The 22,109-nt window shown below is 35.4% G+C and overlaps 1 protein-coding gene across 1 annotated transcript; it reads right to left on the minus strand.

The window, feature by feature from the left end:
- Nucleotides 1–697: 697 nt before the first annotated feature.
- LOC132279762 (FIP1[V]-like protein) lies at nt 698–20,870 on the minus strand. Its single transcript, XM_059781801.1, has 9 exons — nt 19,707–20,870; nt 17,981–18,237; nt 13,350–13,476; nt 13,202–13,270; nt 12,900–13,040; nt 12,532–12,633; nt 12,073–12,422; nt 10,063–11,737; nt 698–1,578 (listed from the first exon to the last, which is right to left on the minus strand). The coding sequence occupies exons 1-9, from the start codon at nt 20,742–20,744 to the stop codon at nt 1,012–1,014; spliced, it is 4,326 nt and encodes a 1,441-aa protein (XP_059637784.1). The 5' UTR covers nt 20,745–20,870; the 3' UTR covers nt 698–1,011.
- Nucleotides 20,871–22,109: the final 1,239 nt, after the last annotated feature.

The following is a 22,109-nucleotide window of genomic DNA, read 5'->3' on the forward strand; positions in this document are numbered from 1 at the left end:
TATCCCCAATTCAGAACACCCTCCGATTTCAGAAAATGTATCATTGCTCCGCTATGATATCCCACCAACATAAGAAATTGATGCATTCCCCCACACTCATCTCTGCAATGAATTATTATCGTCTCCAAAGTTAATATAATACATCTTCCAGTAACACTTAAAAGTCATTGCCCCTTGAAGATGGTAAAAAAGTTAAAAGCATGCTTATGAATCAAAGCCTGTACGAGGTAAAAAAAAGATTACTTTACCTCCTTTCTTAAAACCTACTAGGCAGTCTATCCAGGTCCACTGCCAGGACCATATAATTACCAGGTTTATACACAAGTCATTGTATCAGTATCATTCTATTCTTTTTTTTCTTTTTCTTTAATTACTACTGTTACTCAATTGTTCCCCAAACAAAATGGAACATTCAACAAAATCCACTTCTGGCTTTATGCCTGAAGAAGGAGAAATGACAAAAACTTATCATGATACAGTATACGTAAGAGTACCAAAGCAGATTAATCCACTCACATCTACCTTGACCTCCTCTGCTTGTACATGCGCCTTGCCTGCATCAGGTCTCGCAGAACCTCAGCAACCACAAATTGAAGCTAGCATCGAACTATAGTGTCAGTCTTTATGCAGGTCAGATTCTACAGGTGGCATGCCCAGGTCCATTATGTAACCTCCGTAGCGCTCAACATACAATCTCTATAAGTAATGCACTATGAATTAATGTTGCTTTAAGAAAAATGACAATTCTGTGACACCGTCATTGACGGCCAATACAGTGTTACATTCATCGGTATATACACAATCTGAAAAAAGCATATGGCGGCAGCATGGTAACAATATAATATAACTATTGCGGGTGTACACAGCCAGCCCCAACACTCCATGCTAAGCAGGTGGCATAACCAACCCTCAACTATCTAGATATAAGTGGAGGAATCAAGCTAAGCAGAAACTCCCTCAGAACCACGAGGGCAATACACCCAATCAAAAACAGCTTCCTTAAGCTCACAATTAGTTACTGATCCACCTCCGTTTCCGAGCTGGACGTTCTTGTTTAATCTCTGATTCTGCACGGGTTTCACCTTGGACCGAAGGTAATGGTTCACTCTCCATCTTTTTTATTGCTATCGCGTCCTTCTCGCTGGGCATTGGAAGCTTGAAGCGTTCGCTTCGCTTCTTCAACTTTGCAACTGTGTCCAAGTGTTTATCCTCCGTCTGTTTCACATCAACATGCTTATTCTCTGGATTGTTGGAATCTTTTTCATCACCCGAGGGATGTTGGTTATCAATTGATTCGGCCGTTTTGGAAGATACATCTGGAGGTTTGCTGGCAAAGGACGACGCACCACTGTTGTAAGTGTCAATCGCTTTAACTTTTAAGGATGACGACGACTTGGTGTTGATACTAAAATCCCTCTCCTTATGGCTAGTCCATCGTTCCAATTTGGACCGTCCTCTCCTTGAATCTTGCTGCTCGTCATCTGATGAAGCATCTTGCCTATGCTTCCCAGAAGAGAGATGGTCCATCGCAATGTCATGTCTGCCATTTCCTTGCTCACTAATTCCTTTCAAGATTACCTAAATGAAAGCAATATTGATTGTTAAAAAAGGCACAAACCTGTAGGAAATTTCGAAGCCAGATCCACGAGACCATGATCAAAAAGTTCTAAAAGAAGAAAAAGGAGAATGTAACTCATTGGCCCCCAGCAAGGAGATTAACCATAATACCCCCACTAAATGATAACAATTCTTTGGACCTCTGTGATGGTTGGCATACGTTCTACAAGTCTTGAACCTTGGCCTTGTGGTTTAGGGTTCAAGCCATAAGCCAACTGGCCACAGGGTGAACTGGTCATCTGTGATAGTTACTGACTGACTTTGTAAAGAACTGATCAGCTTTCCTTTTTCATTTTCGCTAGGGGATGATCTTTAGCAGAAACTGCTAATAGCACTCGTCATCATTAGCACATTGAGTAACAGTTGGTTGGATGACCCATTATCCTCACAACCACTGACACAAGATATTCACACCGATATTCTCCCATGTAGCCAACATTAGAAAGCTAGGCCTAAAAGGACCCATTTATGGACTGATTTTATGTTTTTCCCCTGAATATGAACCGCGAATTAAAAAAGGGCCCACGCAGTAATGCAAAAGCAAAATCAGCAGTAAAGACAAGGGGACGAAGCTCAAAGATGAAAATTCATTGGAGATGAGATAACTAAAAATTAGCCATCTACAAATTATAAGTTTATACAATTTAGAAAGCCTCCTCAAGAAAATATTGACTTGCTACTATTGTTGTTAACATATTAGCCCCCAGAAAAAAATATTGCAGTCTAAACATCTGTCAAGCTTAAGTAATGGCCCTACAATTGCTAGGTAATAAATAAACCTAGGCATTGATGAGGACATGGAATATACATGCTATGAATCAAATGTCAGGTAGAATACTACAGAGTAAGATAGTTTCATGGCACCAAAATCACAGAACTCAGACATAATGGATTTACAAGCTTTCTCAACTTCTACATATAAACTACTAATACAAGTTCTCTCACCAAAAAAGAAGTCCACAAGTATATTTTGATGAAACTTAAGCAAGAGAATAATATCTAGTAAATCTAACATATATGTATTGCAAAAACAATAAAAAGATCCACTAAGTAAACTTTAAATTCGATCTCAATAACAATTAATATGTCAAAGGAAAATCATTAATACGGCAATATATAGAACTCATCCACCAAACAAAAGAAACAATAGATTACACAAGAATTAGTTAGTGACTTGGTGTTCTCCTCATTGAATTTAAAATTTCATTCATTTTTTATCCATTTCTACCTGTTACATAAACAATGCAAAATAATAAAATTTATTAGTTATTCACTGCACCATGTGGACTCTCCTGTTTCTCCAAGGTATTGGTGTCAGCACAACACTACAAAACACGTGTGTCCAATAAGAACCTATATCGGACACGCCAACTCTCTCAAATTTAATTATAGAGAAGGACTACGTAATTTTCACACGAGAAATAGTATGAAACCCCTTTTCTCCACCACATCCCATTTAATTACACAATATATATTTGCATTTTTACATGCACGTATCTAACTTTTGAACACATTCCAAGCCAAGTCTCCGTATCCAGGCATATGGTGTTCCAGGAGGTCCAACACCCGACACACAAACAAACCTGATACTTGTATTCAAACCCATGTACCATAAGTGCAATTTATGTCTTGGGTTCTTATTCTACATACCTAACATCCAACTCAGTAGAAAGCATGATCTAAATTACAATATCAACTGCAGTTTTGCTTTCATGGCAATGCAAGCAGACAATATAAAACTGGTCCAATCCTTAAGTTTCAATATTGAGAGATATCAAAGTCCGAAGTATAGAGATGCTGATGAAGTTATTGGAATTTATATCTATGTCAATTTAGATTTTGAATCTTCAGAGATAGCAATAAAAAATGAAAATTTTAAGGAAATTTGGGACTGGTTTAAAAAGACACTAATGCAAGATGTAGTAATAAAAAATGGTTTAACTTATAAGTATCCATGCAAGTATGTGTCATGGAGATTGCAAAGAACACAAGACTGAGAGTATTCAATAAAAATTATACAGTATTAAAAGCCAATGCATAATAAATATACAGTCATATTCTATAATTTTTCTTTGTAGATTTTAAAGAACACCATAAATACTTGTTAGTTCAGTTGAATTAACCAAATTTCTTAATATATAACATTATCATATTAAAAAAAAATAAGAATATAATATTTTCTAAAAAAAAATATCAAACCTTATAAAGGAATTATTGAAAATATACTTATGAAGTCAAAGGATAAAAAGAGTGAATTATCCAGAAGGATGAAACTATTGATTGAAGCATTAAAACCAAGGTCGACATGTATTCTGTATGAAAAGCATTATTGTACTTTAATATTAGTAAAATTGTCAGTGCAATAAGAATTTAAAAAACACAAATTTGAAGAAAGAATTCTATTATGATGGATTACATAAAAACAGCATCACAAAGAGCTAATGCTGTTGGGGAGGGGGAATATTACCAAGTATAAACCAAACATCTGGTTTTATTTGCATGTAGCAATTTAACGTTACATAGTCAGATTGTTTTAGTATGTGGATGGAAATGGATGCTGGAACGTGGTCTACATCTATGTGAGATGGACTTAGGTACCTGTATTAGGTGTGGGTGTGTGTCTAAGTGTTGGGCCTCCCTGAACCCTAAATCAAAGGAACATGGAAATTTGGCTTGAAATGTCTCAAATAGTTAATTGCTGATATATAAACACGTTATGCACATTTAAATGCATTAAATGTTAAATGATATTGTAATGTATAAGTATTTAAGTATTAGAATGGGATGTACTTACATCTTTTCAACACATGAGAATTAGGAAACCTTCTTTGCCCTCAAATTTGAGCTTTTCCTTTCTCCATCATCCCAAGTGGAAGATCAGAGTGTCAAATTTGGGCCAGTGTAATGGGACACATATCCCATACTTATATTAGTGCAGTTTCGTGTCTATACGATCCACGTACTCTAAAATGGGGAACAATAGAAAATTCCGTGTAACACATCATATACTCTAAAAGGGAGAACAATGGGGCAGGTTTACACGGATATCACACTTGGAAGGTGTTGATGTATTTCTAAATGTAAAACGGATTTACTTTGAACGAGTTGAAACATAACATTATAGGATTCTTGCATTGGAAAAGACTATACTATGACTAAGCAATGGACCTCCCTTGTTCAGTGGATTGTCTTGGAGCAAGGGTTTATATTTGTTCTATTCTGTTGGGAATAATGGAGCAGTTCTGTTCATAGGAGCAAAGAGAAGCAGATATATCCTATACTTGATAAGTACCAATACGCAATGGGGGGTTGATACCATTTCCTCTAAATGAAAATGTCCATACTTGTTAATCGTTGGAAGGACCGATTTGTACTCATCTTCTTTATTTTATCACTTAGGAGCCGTGTGAGATGAAAGACTCATACATGATTTGAATGAGAGAGAAAAGTGAAGAATCATCTTTTCGACTCTGACTCTCCCACTCCAGTAGTTACTTTTCTTTCTGTTACTCCGAAAGCAGCTGCTTCACAAGTTGTCCAGTCACTTTCAAAATTATGTTATATTAGATTAAATGATGTAACATATAGAAACTTATTGTTCGCAATATAATTCTACTTCCATGCTCCAAGGCCCTCCCTTAAAAACCTTATTCTGAAATGCTCTTACCTTCCTAGATATCAATTACTTTCCTTGTTTATGTTTTTCTGTATAAAGATGAAAACTAGGGGAGAAACTTTTAAGATCATTAAATTCAAAATTTTGGAACAAAACTGTACCATATGCTTTGAAATGTACTTACCAAATAGGCAATTCACTGCCACATTAGTAGCAACTCTGTGCTGCCCTCAATTTTGAACTCATGTTCACATACTTGACAACCTGAACATTTAATATTACACCAGATAAATCCCCTAAAATGGTCTAGAAGACCATGAGTTGTTTAGTTTTAAGATTATAATAAAATTCATAAATAGATAAAGCATTGGAATTTTTTTATTAAAATCCTACGATCTCTTTTTCGTTTTACCTACTAAAGAGTATGCGATGAAGGAAAAAGATTAAAGTTCCAACTAGACATTTATGTTTTGTGCAGTAGGAAGGAAGTAAGAGGAGTGAAGCGAAAATAGGGAGGACGGAACAAACTTCCTTTGATCGGTAGAGAGGAGACAAGGAGAGAAATGATAGATGGGAGGGATGAATCATCCTTCCTCCTATACAAATTTTCATCCCTCCAAATATTGGCGGAAAATATGAGGGAAGACAAGTGGTGCTATTATGGAAGTTTTAAATTACAATACTATCTTAAATTATACAACTTTTAAATTACAATATTATCCTCTATAAATTACAATATTACGTTTGCTAGAAGAAAGAATTTTAAATTATTTTTACCATTATATCCATCACAAATTTTCACCCTTCCTCCTCTACAAATTTTCATCCCTCCAAATATTGGCGGAAAAGAGGAGGGAAGACAAGTAGTGCTATTATGGAAGTTTTGAATTACAATACTATCTTAAATTATACAACTTTTAAATTACAATATTATCCTCTATAAATTACAATATTATAGATTATAGATAGTGATGGCCATAATGGTAAAAACAATTTAAAACGCTCTCTCTTAACAAACATAATAAATTGTGAGCTTATTCTCCTCTTTTATCAAACTGAACAAAAAGAAGAAAGAACATAATCTCTTCTCTAGAGATGTCTCATCCATCCCTTCTTCTCTCCCTTCCATCCAAATTTTTTCTTCCTACCGAACAAAGCATTAATAATGAACCAAAAGAGGAGAAGAAGACGATGACGATGACTACAAGGGAGAAAAGATGACGATAACAATAGATTATGACGAGTTAAATCATTATATTAGTTCTGATTTAGATAGTTAAGTAGGCTTTTAGTTTCTATTAGTGAGGTCCTCACTTGTATAATTCGCATGTACTTGGGTCATCCCCGCTCTCTCTCAACATTTTGATAGTATTATATATATGTACAACTTACCCATCCAAAAAGGCAAAGCATTTGATCTCTCTCAACTTCCTTTTTTTTCCCACGCCATGACATCACTACACTCTTGTCAAGATCTCAACCATATTTTAACCATATGATGATTTTCCATTTTGAGCAGAGGTGCGAGATCCATCAACTAACAAGATCTCACCCAGTATCTTGTTTCGGTAAGGATTTAAGACACCCTCACAAGCATAACTAGCTTTGAGAAAGAGGATATCTAGTTATTTTCATACTGGGTATGTTTTGTTTGTTCAAAGTTTTGTTATTTCTTTTCTTCTTTTTTTTATAAGTAAAATTGTATAAAAGCACTCCAAAGGGGAGCGCATCCAAAGAGAACTACACAAGGCCAAATAGGGCCTCTAAATTTTCGAAGAGTCTAAAAAATCGACAATCTCCTCTAAATATCTATAATTTCTCCCTACAAATCAACAAAAAATAGTGGAAATAATAGAGAACTCAAGCATAGAAATAGGATTCTCCTTTCCTTCGAAAGATCTCTTGTTTCTCTCGAGCCAAATACACCATCAGACACACAAAGGCGTAACCCTTCAAACATCCCGAACTTGGGCCCCCACTATACAACTTCTCCAAAGGTTTTCTTATTATTGTGGTTTAATTACTTGTATCACTCTCAAGATTTTAAAATATTCTATATGTTGAAAAAAATTTGTTTCAAAAACTCCATTTTGTGTTGCTATTTTTTTTTGAGCTACCATATTTCAAGAGTTTATGATTGGTTCTTGGTTGGAACGAGTGTAGAACTCTCAAATTATTTTTTATGTGTAAACCATTTAGTCATTCGCAACAATTCATTTCACCAAAATCAGAACCTAAATCTTGAAATCTATTATACTACAAACCCTATCACTAATTACATTATTTTGACAACTTAACCCCCTCACTTCGTCCAAATTATTCACCCCTAGAAATTAAAAAACCAAGCGTGTCCAGCTTCACCAGAGTGTGAGTGCATGTCCTTTACCCATAACCCCACTAATATGCAGTAACTTTAGATTGCAACAACCTAATACTGGAATATATTCAGGTGAATTCCATAACACCCACCAAACATGATGTATAGTGGATATTGAATTTTACATTGGTCTTCAAGTTCATTAAAGTAGGAAATAAAATCTATTAATGATAGATACGGTCGAATTTTGTAGAGTGCCACACCTCCGAAAAAGAAATGCCATTCTGACTCCTAAATTTTTTTCAATATCAGACTTTGATATTTTTTCTTGTTTGCTTATATATGTATATATATGCGCACACATAAATTATATAGAAGAGGTGATAAAAGTGAGAGGCACAAAATGTTCTTCAAAGAAATAAACAGATTCACACGTCATAATTTACAGTCATTAACGGCGCTGTAATAAACCATAATTGTCAATACAGTACTGTATCGAACCATGATAGCTAATAGCTATGATTATCACACCCAATAAATCTGCTCAAAATTACGTGGAACCCATCCACCCATTATTGAATATGGGAATGGGAACAGGGTATGATCATGTACTCAAACTTATATCACTAACACTAAGCTTATATGGATCTTACAGTTGGATAAATTGCTGATGTATTCCTAAAGGAGAGTAGTTTTCTTATAACTAATAGATTATTAATGAAGCATAGCATATCAGATTGCCAAGCCTAAATCTTCACTCAGTAAACCAAACTAGGAAAGGAAACAGTGAAGCATGCGTTCCAAAAAGCACCAGATACTTCTGTTTGATATTTCTTCTTCTTGAACCATAATAAAGACAAAAATCAGGAAAGAAAATTTTTAGATCATTAAAATTGGTGGTGGAATGACAGTGTACTATGTCTTGAAATGTGCACTCCAAAATGCAGTTCACTGTTGTAGTAGTCTGTTTCGGTAGTCCTAAAGCACCTAACCTAATTCAACCAGGCATTTCTGCTTTGCCTTGAGATACAGGCTTCTACGCCTAGACACCACAAACGTGTGCCAGGGCCAAAACGTTCAACAAAACTACTACTTATTAAAGTAGTGAGAATCATGTTGAATGGAAAATAAACAAAACCAACAAAGAATAGTTGTTATATTCGCAGAGGTGATATGGGAACTTATTCCATCCTATAGCACAATACTTGCTTACTAGAAGGCAAACCAAAAAATTTGCCACTATTGAAAGTTCTCATAAATAAACAGATATAATAATATAAATAATTGCACAAATTCACAATTTTGTAATAGTTGCAAGTTGCAACAATTTCCAACTTCCAGATTGATATAAAACCCCGAGATAACTCTTGAAAACTGTTGGAGAATATTATAGGAGTGATTTTAGCCTATAATAGAATATTAATTGGAGTGATTTATGGATTGATTTTAGGAATCCTCCATCAATGTATTTTCCATATTTATCACTTGTATTCTTTCACCTATAAATAGAGGTGCTCATTGTAAACAATATTAAGAGAGAATATAATAGAGGTGATGTAGCCCTTTGGGCTTTGTGTGTCTATCCTTGTGTTCTTCATGTTCAATTTCTCTCTTCAAATTTTAACACAAACCTATTGACTCACCCTGTAAATTGAGCATCAGTTTATCACAATAAGTTTCCATAACTAGCACTTATATTGGAGTTTTAGCACATTTTTCCTCTAGGAAAAGAATAAGCAGTTTTTCCACTTAAATTGTGTAGATACATTTGAATTTTAGTAGATATGCTCCACTCCTTAAGTTTTTAAGGTAGATGTTCAGTTTACTGTAAACCTATATAAATATCATAATTAGTATACTTCTTCAGAAATTAATATTTATTGTTTCAGTGTTAAAAAACACAGAAAACCACATGCAGCATAACCACATGAACCCAAAGTGAACCCTATTAGAAAAATAATAGATTCATTTAAGATTCAAAAATTCAGAAGTTTTATAAATATAAGAAAAATGAAATTACAGTATGGCCAAAATATATGGAATAAAATTGAAGACTCATTTTTATTTCGATCACTTATTTTCTTGTTTTGAACTGTATTGATCTATTGTATGAGTAATTTCATTGTCGTGGATTGCATCAGAATGGGAACCACCAATACAGAACGTATACCTAAAACTATGCCAAGAAGACGTGTCCTTGAAGTAACTTCAGTCAGCCACTAGGCCACCATAGTTTCAGAATCAATGAACTATAACAAAATCTCCGTGTGGAAATTTTAACCGAGCCTGTAAGGCCTGGGATTGAGACCCAGGTTTGTTGGCTTCCCACAACCAGGGCCAAGCCAAATATGTTGTACTACATTTTATGAAATCTTTTAACAGAAGTATCGGTTCATTATATGGTAACTCAACTGACGAGGGACCTTTTCCCTCTCATTATATGGTAACTCAATTGATGAGGGACCTTTTCCCTCCACCAAAGATTATGCTATTGTGCAGAGATGTGACATACCTTCTCATTTATCTGACCACCAATGTCCTCTTGGTTTCTCTTGGAGGGGCCCAATGAATTGTGAGCACCAACCTCAGATTCTTTGTTCTTCCTTGCATTCTCTTTGTGTTTTTTATCATGTGCCCTATTATCATCAGAAGCGTTGATAGAACGGTCATTACGAGTGATTGCCCTTTCCTGCCTTGATCTTCTCTCGTCATTACTGAGCGGGATTCCACGTGGATACACATTTTCACGTCCCCTATGCTGTGAACTTCCATCTTCAACTCGGTCCCTTCTCTTAATTTGCTCACTCTGCCTCCCCGTGTCTTTGAATTGGTAGTCTCTGTCAGAACCTTTATACTCATCCTTCACTCTAGCATGGGTGATCCATGCTTTATCTTCTGCAGCTCGTCCACTCCTCATTCCTCCCCGTCCTTCTTCTCTTTCTCGCTTTGATAGGCTTTCGTCATGTGATTGTTTGGGCCTATGCCACTCATCCCGCTCCTTCTGCCTTTCACTCCTCTCCCTCTGAAACCAGCCCTCTTCTTTGTGCCTGACAGAGTGATGATCATCCTCTCTTATTCTTGCTTGGTCATCTCTCTTCCGCTGATCCATAATATCATCTCTCTCTCGCTTTCTATGAGTGGTATTTTCTCTATGGCCGTGCAAGATTTCTTCTTTTTCAACATGGTCCCTCCTTATGTGTTCCTCTTCTTTCCTTCTTTTGCTATGGAGATCATCAATGTTCTCATATCGACTCTTCAAATTATCATCCCTTTCCCTGTATCGTGATCCCATATCTTTATCATGATGACCCTTCCAACTACCGTTGTCCAACTGTTTTCTTAACTGAAGATGTTCATCTTTGTCACTCCTCTCACTTTCTCGAACCTTGCTCCGGTGCCTGGACCCCATTTCATCACCACGCACCCGTTTCCTTGTGTCTTCAGGTCTTGTCCTCCTGACATGCGGATCATCATCTCTCTGTTGCCAGGCTCCATCAGAGTTATCCCTCTCCTTTCGCCTGTCAATGTCCTCAGTCTTCAAATGCGAGGAGTGAACTGAGTTAGGATCACGATCTCTACGTGTATAGATATCCTCCCTTCCTTTTACCACCAAGCGGTGTCTTTCAATTTCATGTCTCTCGTCACGACCTTTTCTTCGGCCACTCTGCTCATATTCACCAAGAGGTCTTTTAATATTCCCAATGCGCGAAGAATGGCCATCTTGAATAACTTCCTCCTCAACGCCATCACGCAACTTCTGATAATCTCTGCTGCTTCCTGATCTTGCTTTGCTATTTTCGCTACTTCTCGCAGTCTTTAAGTCCTCACCATTATCAAGTTCTTGAATATAAGGCTGCTCAACACGAGAATTTAATTTTTTCTTTTTCATGGAATGCATTAAATATTCATCTTTAAGGGAATCATCTGTTTTAGTCAACATAATTTCCTCTCTTTCCATTCCAGAGCTTCCATCAGCTGGCACAAGTTCATCATGCCTACTTTCACCATGTTCAACACCCGGCTCCCCAGCAATCTCAGCATTGATAGGTGATGATAAAAGAGGACTAGGTTTACCATCAATGCTTTCAACTGATTCTTCCCTCTGATTATCAAGAAATATTTTATCACGTGTACCTTCCCCGGGGTTCAAACTGGGGGATCTGTCACGTGCTCTTCCCTTGGTCCGCCTGTGTAAATAAGACAAAATTCAATATATTAATTAATTAACTTCAGATGCAATGTCACTGAATCAAAGTTAATCCAAATAACTCGGTAAATTTTTCAACATATCAAACCCTATAAAAGTTCATAATGAATCAAAATAATAATAATAATAAAGAACCAAGATATTGTAAACCAAAACATGAACACACAAAAATAGCAGACTGCTATTTAAACCACCTAATTTTCCCGAGTGAAGTATAAAAAAGAACTATCAGGCCAGTCACAACAGTAGTTTAACTGATTTAATAAGTTTCTGCTCAATAAAGTACATGAAGTTTCATCTAACGGTATTTCATACCTCTCCTCATGAGGGATGCCAAAATTCCTGCCAGGATATACAGCAGTCCGCCCCTTAGAATCAGAATGGTACTGACTGGGTACTTCCGGAGGCAAAGGCAGTGTCCCATCTCCTTCACTTTCATTGTCCGGAAAAGAATTCATGACTGATGCTTTTCGTCCAACCAGCTCCCCTTTCCTACCATTATAAGCATGTGAAGAGCCAACAAAATGTTCAGTATCTTCCTGTGCAATGTCTTCTTCAATTTCATGATCTCCTCTGAGATCCTCGCTTGCATGATCATTTTCTGGTTGCTCTGCAACATCAATTTGTTGTGAAGAATCATCCTCTGTGGAATCCTGCAAAACTATCTGTTTGCCAAAGAACATCAGTACGTCAGTAATGCATATGCAGGTTAAAGACATGCATCATACTAGTAAAGTAGAATTAATGTTCTAAAGGACAGGATTGACCGCTTACCTCAATGATTGCATCTGAATCACGGATTCGTGGTGGCCGAGTATCAATGGATGGGAGACGTTCACCAAAACCACTCTCCACCTGTATTGCTCTCCCAGTTGGCTAGAAGGAAATCAATCAACTAGTGAGTGAAAAAACTGATATAGCAAACAAACACCATATATCAAAGAGTAGCGTGTATGAATAGTTTCATTAAAGCTACAAGTGATCAAGATTAAAGAAAGAAAAGTGAAGGAAGAATTTAAGAGAGAAAATATTGATGTCAAAATAGAGAATAAAAAACTATGATGGCAAACAAAATCAGAATTATGTTAATCTTAGGGAAAATAAAGTTATAAACAAATATATAAACAGCAGCTATTACATACCAATGGCGGCCGCACACCTGCAGAACCCTTTGACAAGTCATTTTGTGCAGTATCTGTCTTTTCAAGATTTGCATTTGCAGATGAACCATCATGAATGCCTGCTGCCGCAGCTAATTCCGGGGGTAGATCTGGATCATACTCCTGAAATGATATAAATAAAGCATTATAAAAAAAAAAAAATTCTTCAATCTTCTCAACCAGCCCCACCCCCAAAAAATTAAATAAAGGAATAGAAAATAAAATAATGGTTCACGAGTGAAATACTTGAGAGACACACATCAGATGCAAAAGCACCTGGTTACCTGTTCTGTTCTTCCACTCTCATAAACACGAATTTTGGTTTGCATAGTTGACTCCAGGCGAAGTTGCTCCTGCAGAATTCAAATTCAACCTCTTCTTCACTTCTAAGTTCCAATTATATAGATAATAATATTATAAAAGTAAAGTTACCAGCTGTTTGCAATAACTTTTCCAGCTCTCCTCATTCAGACCAAAATTAAAAAAATCTGATATATCGATACCAGGGAGCCTCCAGGGTTTTTCCTCAAAACTTTCAACCTCAACATCAAATATAGTCCTGAAAATAGTAGGGAAGTCAAGAACTGTGTTGCGAGGAAAAGACCAAATAAAAATATGATCACTTCACACATGAAACTAAAATATTAAATAGCAAGAACAATAAATAACTGTTTCCCAAATAAACAAGAATTCCTCCAACTAAAACACTGCCTGTTTCTGCAGCTTCTGTATTCTACAATGCCCAGAATCATGAACATGATACAAAATTACAAACAATACAAATGTAATTTTAAATTAATTCATTGAAATTAAAATTCATCACCATAGACTAGTCAAGACAATCTAGTCATAAATTACCTTTGGAGTTAGAGGAGAAGCCATGTCTAACCAGTAAGCTAAAGGGAACAAGAACACAAGAAGGAAAGATATCAAGCAATCTTTTTCAAAGATCAACTATTTAAGGAAAAGATTAAATTACCCAATCAATAAGCGTCATTTTTTTTTCTTTTTTCATTTTTTTTTTAACATAAAATCATTATACTATGTCAATGTGTCATTGCTTGCTTCAATAGTAAAAGCACAGCATCAATTTTTTTTTTTTTTTTTATTTTTTTCCGAACATCAAATCTTCATACTATGTCAACGTGTAATTGTTTGCTTCAATAGTAAACGCTCGGTTCATAAGCATGACAATGGGGTTCAAGTATAAAAGCAGCCACTTTTTCCATATAATATCAAACATTATGTTTGTTTCCAATCCACCCATCCAAAAGCCCTATACCCGAAAGACCAGCATCAGGTGATAGCTTTTTTATCCTATTACTATCCCAAAAGAATATACAACTTATTAGATGTTAGGAGAGAGTAACTTGATCATTAAATGCTATAGAAATATCACTCTTAACATAAGTCGAGAAGCATCTAGCAAAACACTCAAATTTTCACTTGGTGTACTGCCTAACTGGGAACTCGGGTACTTGTGTTGAGTGCAGATATGTGACAAAGGCATCTCACTTGTTTTGAAGCAATTATATAATAAAATTAAATTATTGTGTGTTTACATGCATGTCCAACCAAAAGTGTCGAACACATGCCCCATACCCACGTCCAAGTATCGTGTGCCTGACACAGGTACTTCACCTATTTTTTAAAAGTCCATGTAATATGGCAGGTTGCATCAACCCTCATTTCCCATGTGACAAACCAACTCCTCTTGAACCTACCCCTATCATCATCTGATATAAGTCCAAGTAAGCAGAAAATTTGACCCCAACATCCGCTAGTTGTTGCTTGTTCTGTGTCATGATTATCACCTCCAATTGTTATTTTGAACAGCCAAATATTTGAGAAAGTGTGACATCAAATGTATAAACAAATCTTCCCTAACAAAAAGCATAGATGACAATGTCCAGTATCTCCAACAAATTAGAGTGATGATAGATCAGCAATTATGATCTATATTTATTAAGCAATAAACCAAGGACCAAATTCAGTTCATTGAACTTAGATGAGTGAACCTAAGTGAAGCGAAGTGAAAAAAATATTAAAAATAAAAATAAAAAGCAAGGAGAGAGCAAAAGGAGCTACGTATTATAATGGTTTAACTATATTTGTCAATGATGCAAATACAAACAAGAAATTTTGTTCAGGATGTCAATAAAGTTAACGGAATGGTCAACACCGGGTACTTTCCTGTCAAAACATTTTCCAAACATGTGAACAAAATCATTAGGAACTATCATCATTATGAAATAACAATTAGTTGGTACAGGTTGATCTAGTTTTTCATCAACTCAAGATGTGCAACATTTAGGACAAACTATCAGATTGATTTGAAACACAACTCCAAAAATATTTTACTTGTCAAAAATAAAAAATAAAAAATCCCGTGTGTGCCAACCCCAGCTTCACTTACAACACCAAATCCCACACATCTATCTTCATCTCACCCCTCCCCTCCTGCTTGCATAAAGAATGGCGTTAAGAGGATGTTCGGAATGAGGAATAGGATAACTTTGTGATGTTACTTCCTGAAGGAAATATATACACGGATCACTGGAAGAAGAAAATGCATAACTCATAAGCAGACCCAGCACTTTCATCCTCGCATCATTCCAAGTTATCATTATCAGTATCACATTAGTCAATCGGAATGCTGATACATATTAGTAAGAATTCATATGGCAAGACCACATATTTGACAACCTAGATAACTCAATCCCGAATATACATCAAGAGGAATGAACACTCCCCCCTAGACCTGTAAATAGATCAGATTCAGACCGGATCAGGCCAAGGCTATTCAGTGATCTGATCCGATTCGATAACCCGATGGATAATTCATGAATGAATCCATATCCGATTTGTTATTAATTGCACATCCAATCCATTATGGGTGTAGTTTTTCTTTTATTTAAAGAAATTGATGTTAAAAGAGAAGGGCAAACAATGATTAGAATATAAAAGAGAGAAAACAGAAGACAAATAAAATATGGAAGAAGAAAAAAAGAGAAGAAAATTAGATCTTTACTCTTTGTTAAAGAAAAAACAATTAAAAGTAAGAGAAAATACGGAGAGAGAAAATAATTATAAAACATTTTGATAATATGAAAATACCATATAGGGTCGCGAGCAAAAAACACCCCTATGGTATGCATATAGAGTGTATAACCCCCTACACGTTCTGAAAAATCCTAGCATTCAATTTTTGAGCAAACAAGGGTCTGAATGCTGAAAAGACCAAAGTGCTCCTCTATAACTGAATTTTAAAAAGGATTAAATAATAATTAAATGTGAAATAACTAAAGTGTCCCTCTTCTTTTTTTTCTCTTCTTCTTATATATAAGGGCATTATTGGAAAAGAAAATGGTATTTTCAGAATTTTATATCTTTAAAATGTCATATGCAATGCACACCAAATAGTGACCCCAAGCCCCTCTCTGACATCTAAATTGGGACAGAGGGAGTATATAAAATACTATGTTGGATAGGGTTATTATTGGATTGGATTGGATTGACTATAATCCATATCCGATTTGTTTAGTTAATGGATTATTGGATACGGATCGTGAATGGGTTATCGGATTAAATTCTCAATCCATATCCAAGTTATGAAATCGGATTCGGATCAACATTTGATCCATAGGCAGGTTTACTCCCCCTTCTCTTTCTTCTCTCTCTATTGCAATCAAAAACATATTGCAAAATAGAAGATGAGTTGAATCAGCTAATATAGAACAACAATTCATAATTATTGGCTAAACTTTCCCTTTATCAAGCAAGTTCAAGATGTTATTTACCTCTGTGGAATTACACTTTATTAACCAAATTTGAAATAGTTTTTTTTATGTGAAGTTACACTATTAGAGTTTGTGATTTTAATTGCACTGCTGAACAAACCTTAATCCAACTACAGGGCCTCAGACTTCCGATACATGGATCCTTCATCTATGGTCTATTCTTTGAAAAGCCATATCACAATCAGGTTTCTCTCACAACCTCAACCAATGTTGCTTTTGCTTTCCTCTAGTTATATTGGATCAACTCACTCCCCCATTACGCTGCACACGGGCTAAACATAACAAATTTACTTTTCCTCATTTAATCATCAAATGAAGTTACCTCTAATCAATCATACTTCCCATTATATCCATCATACTGTATTTCTATGCAACATCTAAGATTTTTACTGTTATCGAGTTTCACCAAAACCTGCATGCCAAATCCAAGTTTTGTTAAAAATTGCAGGCTATATATTTAGCAATTGGGCCTACTTAACCAAAAACCATTAGTTTCAAGAGTATTTTTCCATAATCTAACTTACAGTTGACCCATCTCCAGTTTCATAAATTATAAGTTATGCTATTAATAAACAACGTGGCCACAAGCCATCAACTTTAATAGGTATAGTAAAATTATTAATAACTAGTGAAAAAAGATAAGGACTCAATGAATATCCCTGAGGTAAGCCCGTTGTCATTAGAAATACACCTCTACCTGAACTATTCTCAAATTAGTTACGGTCCCATAATGCAAAATATGAATTTCCCTGGATGGGGCATAATCAAAATATATCACTTGCAAGGGAATATTATTTGTCAATTCGAAGTATAAAACAAGACAAGGACTAACTCATAAATATTGGCACATTGATGATACAACATTGAAGTTGTTTATATACTTATGGGAGAGATTTCTCTGGCATATGTCCGAAAAAAGATATCAAATTTGCAGAGACACTCAATCATGTATAATAGGAAAATCCTACTTATAAGAACCAAATTTTCCCATAAATACGTCATAAGCTCAACAGGAATTGCTTTGAGATTAAAATTTAAATATGTGAGACAAGAAATAAATCTCGCGGACTCATCATCAGTGTTTGAATATTATACAGGCATAACAACATAAATTTGACGATAACTCCAGAAACTGCCACCATTTATCTAACCAGAATAAATATAACAAAATGATCAACTGAAAACATGTAACACTAGCATGATAACTACGTGTAATTAAGTAAATAAACATAAAACTAAGATATACAGATATATGAAGGTTACTTGTGAGATGGAAGTGTGAATTCCAGGCCACTGCCAAAAGCACGCCCCGGTGTATTGTTGCCCCAAACAGGCATACCAAAGCCTGGATGAAAACTTTTCTGTGCAGAAGCACCACCTTTTATTCCCATTGGTCGCCAATCACCTCTACCACGACCAGCAATAGGGCCCATGTTAACTGGTGGACGAACTTGACCTGAGGCTCCCCCAGGGGGAGCAGGAGCTACTCCAGGCATCGGCGCTGCACCAGGTCTCACATACTACATGATTTGAAAAAACAAAAAAGAAAAAAGGGATGATAAGGTTAACGCTTGACACAAAAGCACAAAGGAAATGCAATATATATATATTCCAAAAATACAGTCTCTATAAACATTATTTGATCAACTTTTTTAAAAATTATACGCCTTATCATTTATCACTTCTGGTTACAAACTTAGATCTAAGGATTCAACAGCTATTTAACAGAAAGCACACTTGAAGACATATTTATTTACAGAAGTATCATAACTTTCTGATAATGGTAAACTATTAACAGAAGTATGTCGTAAAGAGAACAGCAACTCGAAACAAAGAACAGGGAAAAAGGAGAAATAAATAGTGCACAAATATTTTTTTTCATATGGTAAGTTTACCCTAGTGCAATCTGTTAGAAAGTAAAGCAAATGGCATGCTGGTGATATAGCATGAAAACTCACAAGTAACAATGATTAACTTTGCTCATGTTTCATTCACTAGTAAATCAGAAGGTTTGAGCAAAAGCAATAGCTGAATTCTACAGGTACAGGAGGCATCCTCGCCTAGGTGAAATGATAAGAAAACAAATGAAATATCAACATGGGTGAGGAACTAGCATCCCGAGAAAACTACCAGATTTTTTTTATGTATTATTAGAGAAATACATACATATAATATAAAGATTTATGAAGGAAATTTATAAAGCTTAGATTCATCAAAACTATTTTAATGCAACTAATTAGAAAAACAAAAATTAGTTTAACTGAACCTTGCCCTTGTTCGAGCAAAATAGTCTAGGCATAGTCGGGGCATGAATATAATCTTTCTTTTAAAGTGAACTCAATATGATATTCCATCATTCTATTGCATTCTTTGTGGTTTATGAGCCCAAGAGAAGCAAGATTGGTGATTTTAGTAGATAGAATTACATGAACAATCAAAATGACTCCTACTAGTCTAGGAGATGAAACAGGAAACGGAAGATCTTTCTCACTGCAGCGATGCCAGCGACCAACTACCAAAGTTTGCAAATTTGTCAAATAAATCCATGATATCTTTTCCTTGTGATAATATTAAATGTGCTTTTGAAGTCGTATTGCCCGGTAGGGTGAACTAGAAAGGGGGTAATTATAAGCAAAGCTGATTGTTATTTCCAAGGACTTAAAGGTCTGCAATTGGAGACACCCAACTTTACAGTGGAATTAAATGAACTCAAAGCATCACTAGACATAAAGTAAGTATACTTGAGTTTGCATTGCCAATGAGAATGTAATTTCATTAATCAAATAAAAAGTCATCAGTACAATAGTAAATCCCACAGTTCGTGATCAATGCCTTAATTCATATTTCATATCATGTTTCTAGTACAGGGACGTTGATCAACAATTAAGTGCGGCCATATTTTAGTACAACAATTACAATCCAAATTACATTTCAATATCTCATCAAACAAGGGGAAAACACAAAACCCCACATGTCCAACGTGACTGACCTTAAACTGAGAATGAAATGGATGATATACATGATTGCTGTACCCAATCTTTGGCACAACAGCCACTCCTCCATTCACTTTGGCCGCGTCACCCAGTTCCTTTTTCTCGCCATCCGTGCCATGAGCAGCATCTTCGCCCCATTCTTGCTCATCCATAGGCTGGTTATTTGGGTCGATATCGGCAACAATAACCAAAGGATCGCCGTCTTCATCCTCGTCGTCATCGTCGTCGTCAGGTCCAGCCGCTCCAGTCCTGTCCATTGCCATTGGCCCATGATTATTATCATTGAGTACAATTTGCAGATCATCCTCACTATCACTATCCCAGTTATCCCCCTCACCACTGGCTTCAGCCTGTGTCACAGTATTTGCACCTTCTTGATAAGCCGTAACTGATACCCCAGTAATCGACAACCCTGGAATTATCGGCTCCAAACCCAAATCTTTAATCCCAGTATTAACCTCTTCTTCGGTACCAAGATTCTCAAAATTCTCCCTTTTACCCATCGTAGTCTCATCTTTTTCCACCAACAGATCATCTTTATCATCTCTCTCGTCAACCACAACATCGATGGCAGAATCATCCATAAAATTTGGATCTTCGAAAGCCCTTTTCTGCATTTTAACATCACTACTACTCCCCAAAATCATCATCTTAGTCCGCTCCGTCGATTCTGATCCCCAATTATTCCCATCCCCAGCTAAATCCTTTTCTTTGTCCACTTGATTTTCAAACTCGTCATCGACTTTCAAAATCCGATGAGAATCGGAATTTCCGGCGACAATCGAATCCGGAGCCGTCTTTTCGAGCTTGAAAACTAGGGCTTGTTTTTGGCTTGATGAGGCGAAACTGAAACTAGGTTTGGAATTGGAAGCTCCGAAGAGAATCTCTTCGTCATCGCTCTGGCCGTTGGGATCGATCAGACGGGTTAGAGAAGGGGGTGTGGAGTGTACCTGGTGTGGCTGAGGAACAGAGGACGATGTGAAAGATTGGAGGACGTCTGTGTACAGATCCCCGAACTCGTCATCTTCTTCCATGATATAATTTTAGAGAGAGAAACAGAGAGGCTCTAGAGAGAGATTGGGTGGGGGAGGGTTTGAGGTTTGTAAAGCCGAGGTTGGGAAAACCTGGCGCATTATACCATTACATCATTCCTAAACTTTGTTGGGTATCAGGTATCAACAAATAACCTAATTGAGAATTAAGTAAATATTGATATAATAATAGATAAATGAATATAAATCCTGGCGTTAAGTTTTCAAATCTTAAATGTACAATTAAATTATGTAAGGTTAAGTAATTCTTGGCAACCAAAGAAAATATTAAAATATATATATATATTTAAATCAATATAGAATGTAGAACAATTTTAAGAACATGACCAACTTTGATTTGTCTAGATTATTTGTTAAAATACTATGTATATAAAATTTTAAATCTAAAATTAGGAATTTTACAACACGTTATAATATTATTAGGACAATGCTTGTCTACTTATCGGTAAATAATTTCACCCTTATGTGTTTCAATAAAAAAAATAACACATCAATTTTAATAATAAAATCAACAAAATAATAAAAAAAAAAAAAGAAAAAAGTTGGATCGACTCGTTTTAATTGGACAAAAACCCTTTCCTTTTTTTTTCTCTCTTTCATCGATTCCGACTTTCTTCTCATTTTTTATTATTTTGTTAATTTTATTATTATTATTTTTATTAAAACACATAAGAGGTGAATATGGTGAAACTACACACCGATAAATAGCTAAGCATTGTTCACATTATTATGAGTGACCTTATAATAATTAATAGTAAAAACTAGTCTTCATAAGGGAAAAATAATTATTTCCCATACAGAAATTCAAGAAATTCAAATACTTCTATTTAAATAGTTTATGTAATTACTCAGTTTATATAATAACTTCTCATTGTTTATATTACGTTAGTTATGTAACAAGAATAAACTTTTCATTCACCTTCCCACTACCATATAATACATTGCACTAGCAATCTAAACCAACACAAGATCCCCCATGAATCTCTAAAGAACAGATATAATATAGTACATTATACCATCAATTAAATAATCTGTCAAATTGACAAGTATTGCTTTTCTTATAATTTATCCAAAAATATAAATTTAACAAGTAACTTTTTCAGAGCTCTAACACTAAGCAGTTTTAAGAGCTTATTATTATTATTATTTTTATTAACAAAAAATACATCCACACACTCACTTTTTATTCATTAAAGACTTGAATCATCAAAAAAGGTAAAAAAATAAAAATACCACTAGACCATAATACCTCTTGTGCTTTGTCAAGCTTATTCTTTGCGAAAATAGTAACAAATGTGTAATACTCTTTCTTTTGCCACCACTGTGCTGAGGGATTTCATTGAAAGA

Source organism: Cornus florida, unplaced genomic scaffold (genome assembly GCF_030987335.1).
Source record: "Cornus florida cultivar Cherokee Brave unplaced genomic scaffold, ASM3098733v1 CherokeeBrave_3.0.0_Hap2_Chr10, whole genome shotgun sequence".
In the NCBI taxonomy this organism is placed as follows: Eukaryota; Viridiplantae; Streptophyta; class Magnoliopsida; order Cornales; family Cornaceae; genus Cornus; species Cornus florida.

What these genes read in the sequence shown, in the direction of transcription:
- LOC132279762 (XM_059781801.1), bottom strand. Translation starts at nt 20,744, where the DNA reads ATGGAAGAAGATGACGAGTTCGGGGATCTGTACACAGACGTCCTCCAA. An exon ending in ATTCAGATGCAATCATTGAG is followed by an intron (nt 12,423 to 12,531) that starts GTAAGCGGTCAA and finishes TTTGGCAAACAG; the next exon opens with ATAGTTTTGCAGGATTCCAC. An exon ending in GTGGTCAGATAAATGAGAAG is followed by an intron (nt 1,579 to 10,062) that starts GTATGTCACATC and finishes GCTTTCATTTAG; the next exon opens with GTAATCTTGAAAGGAATTAG.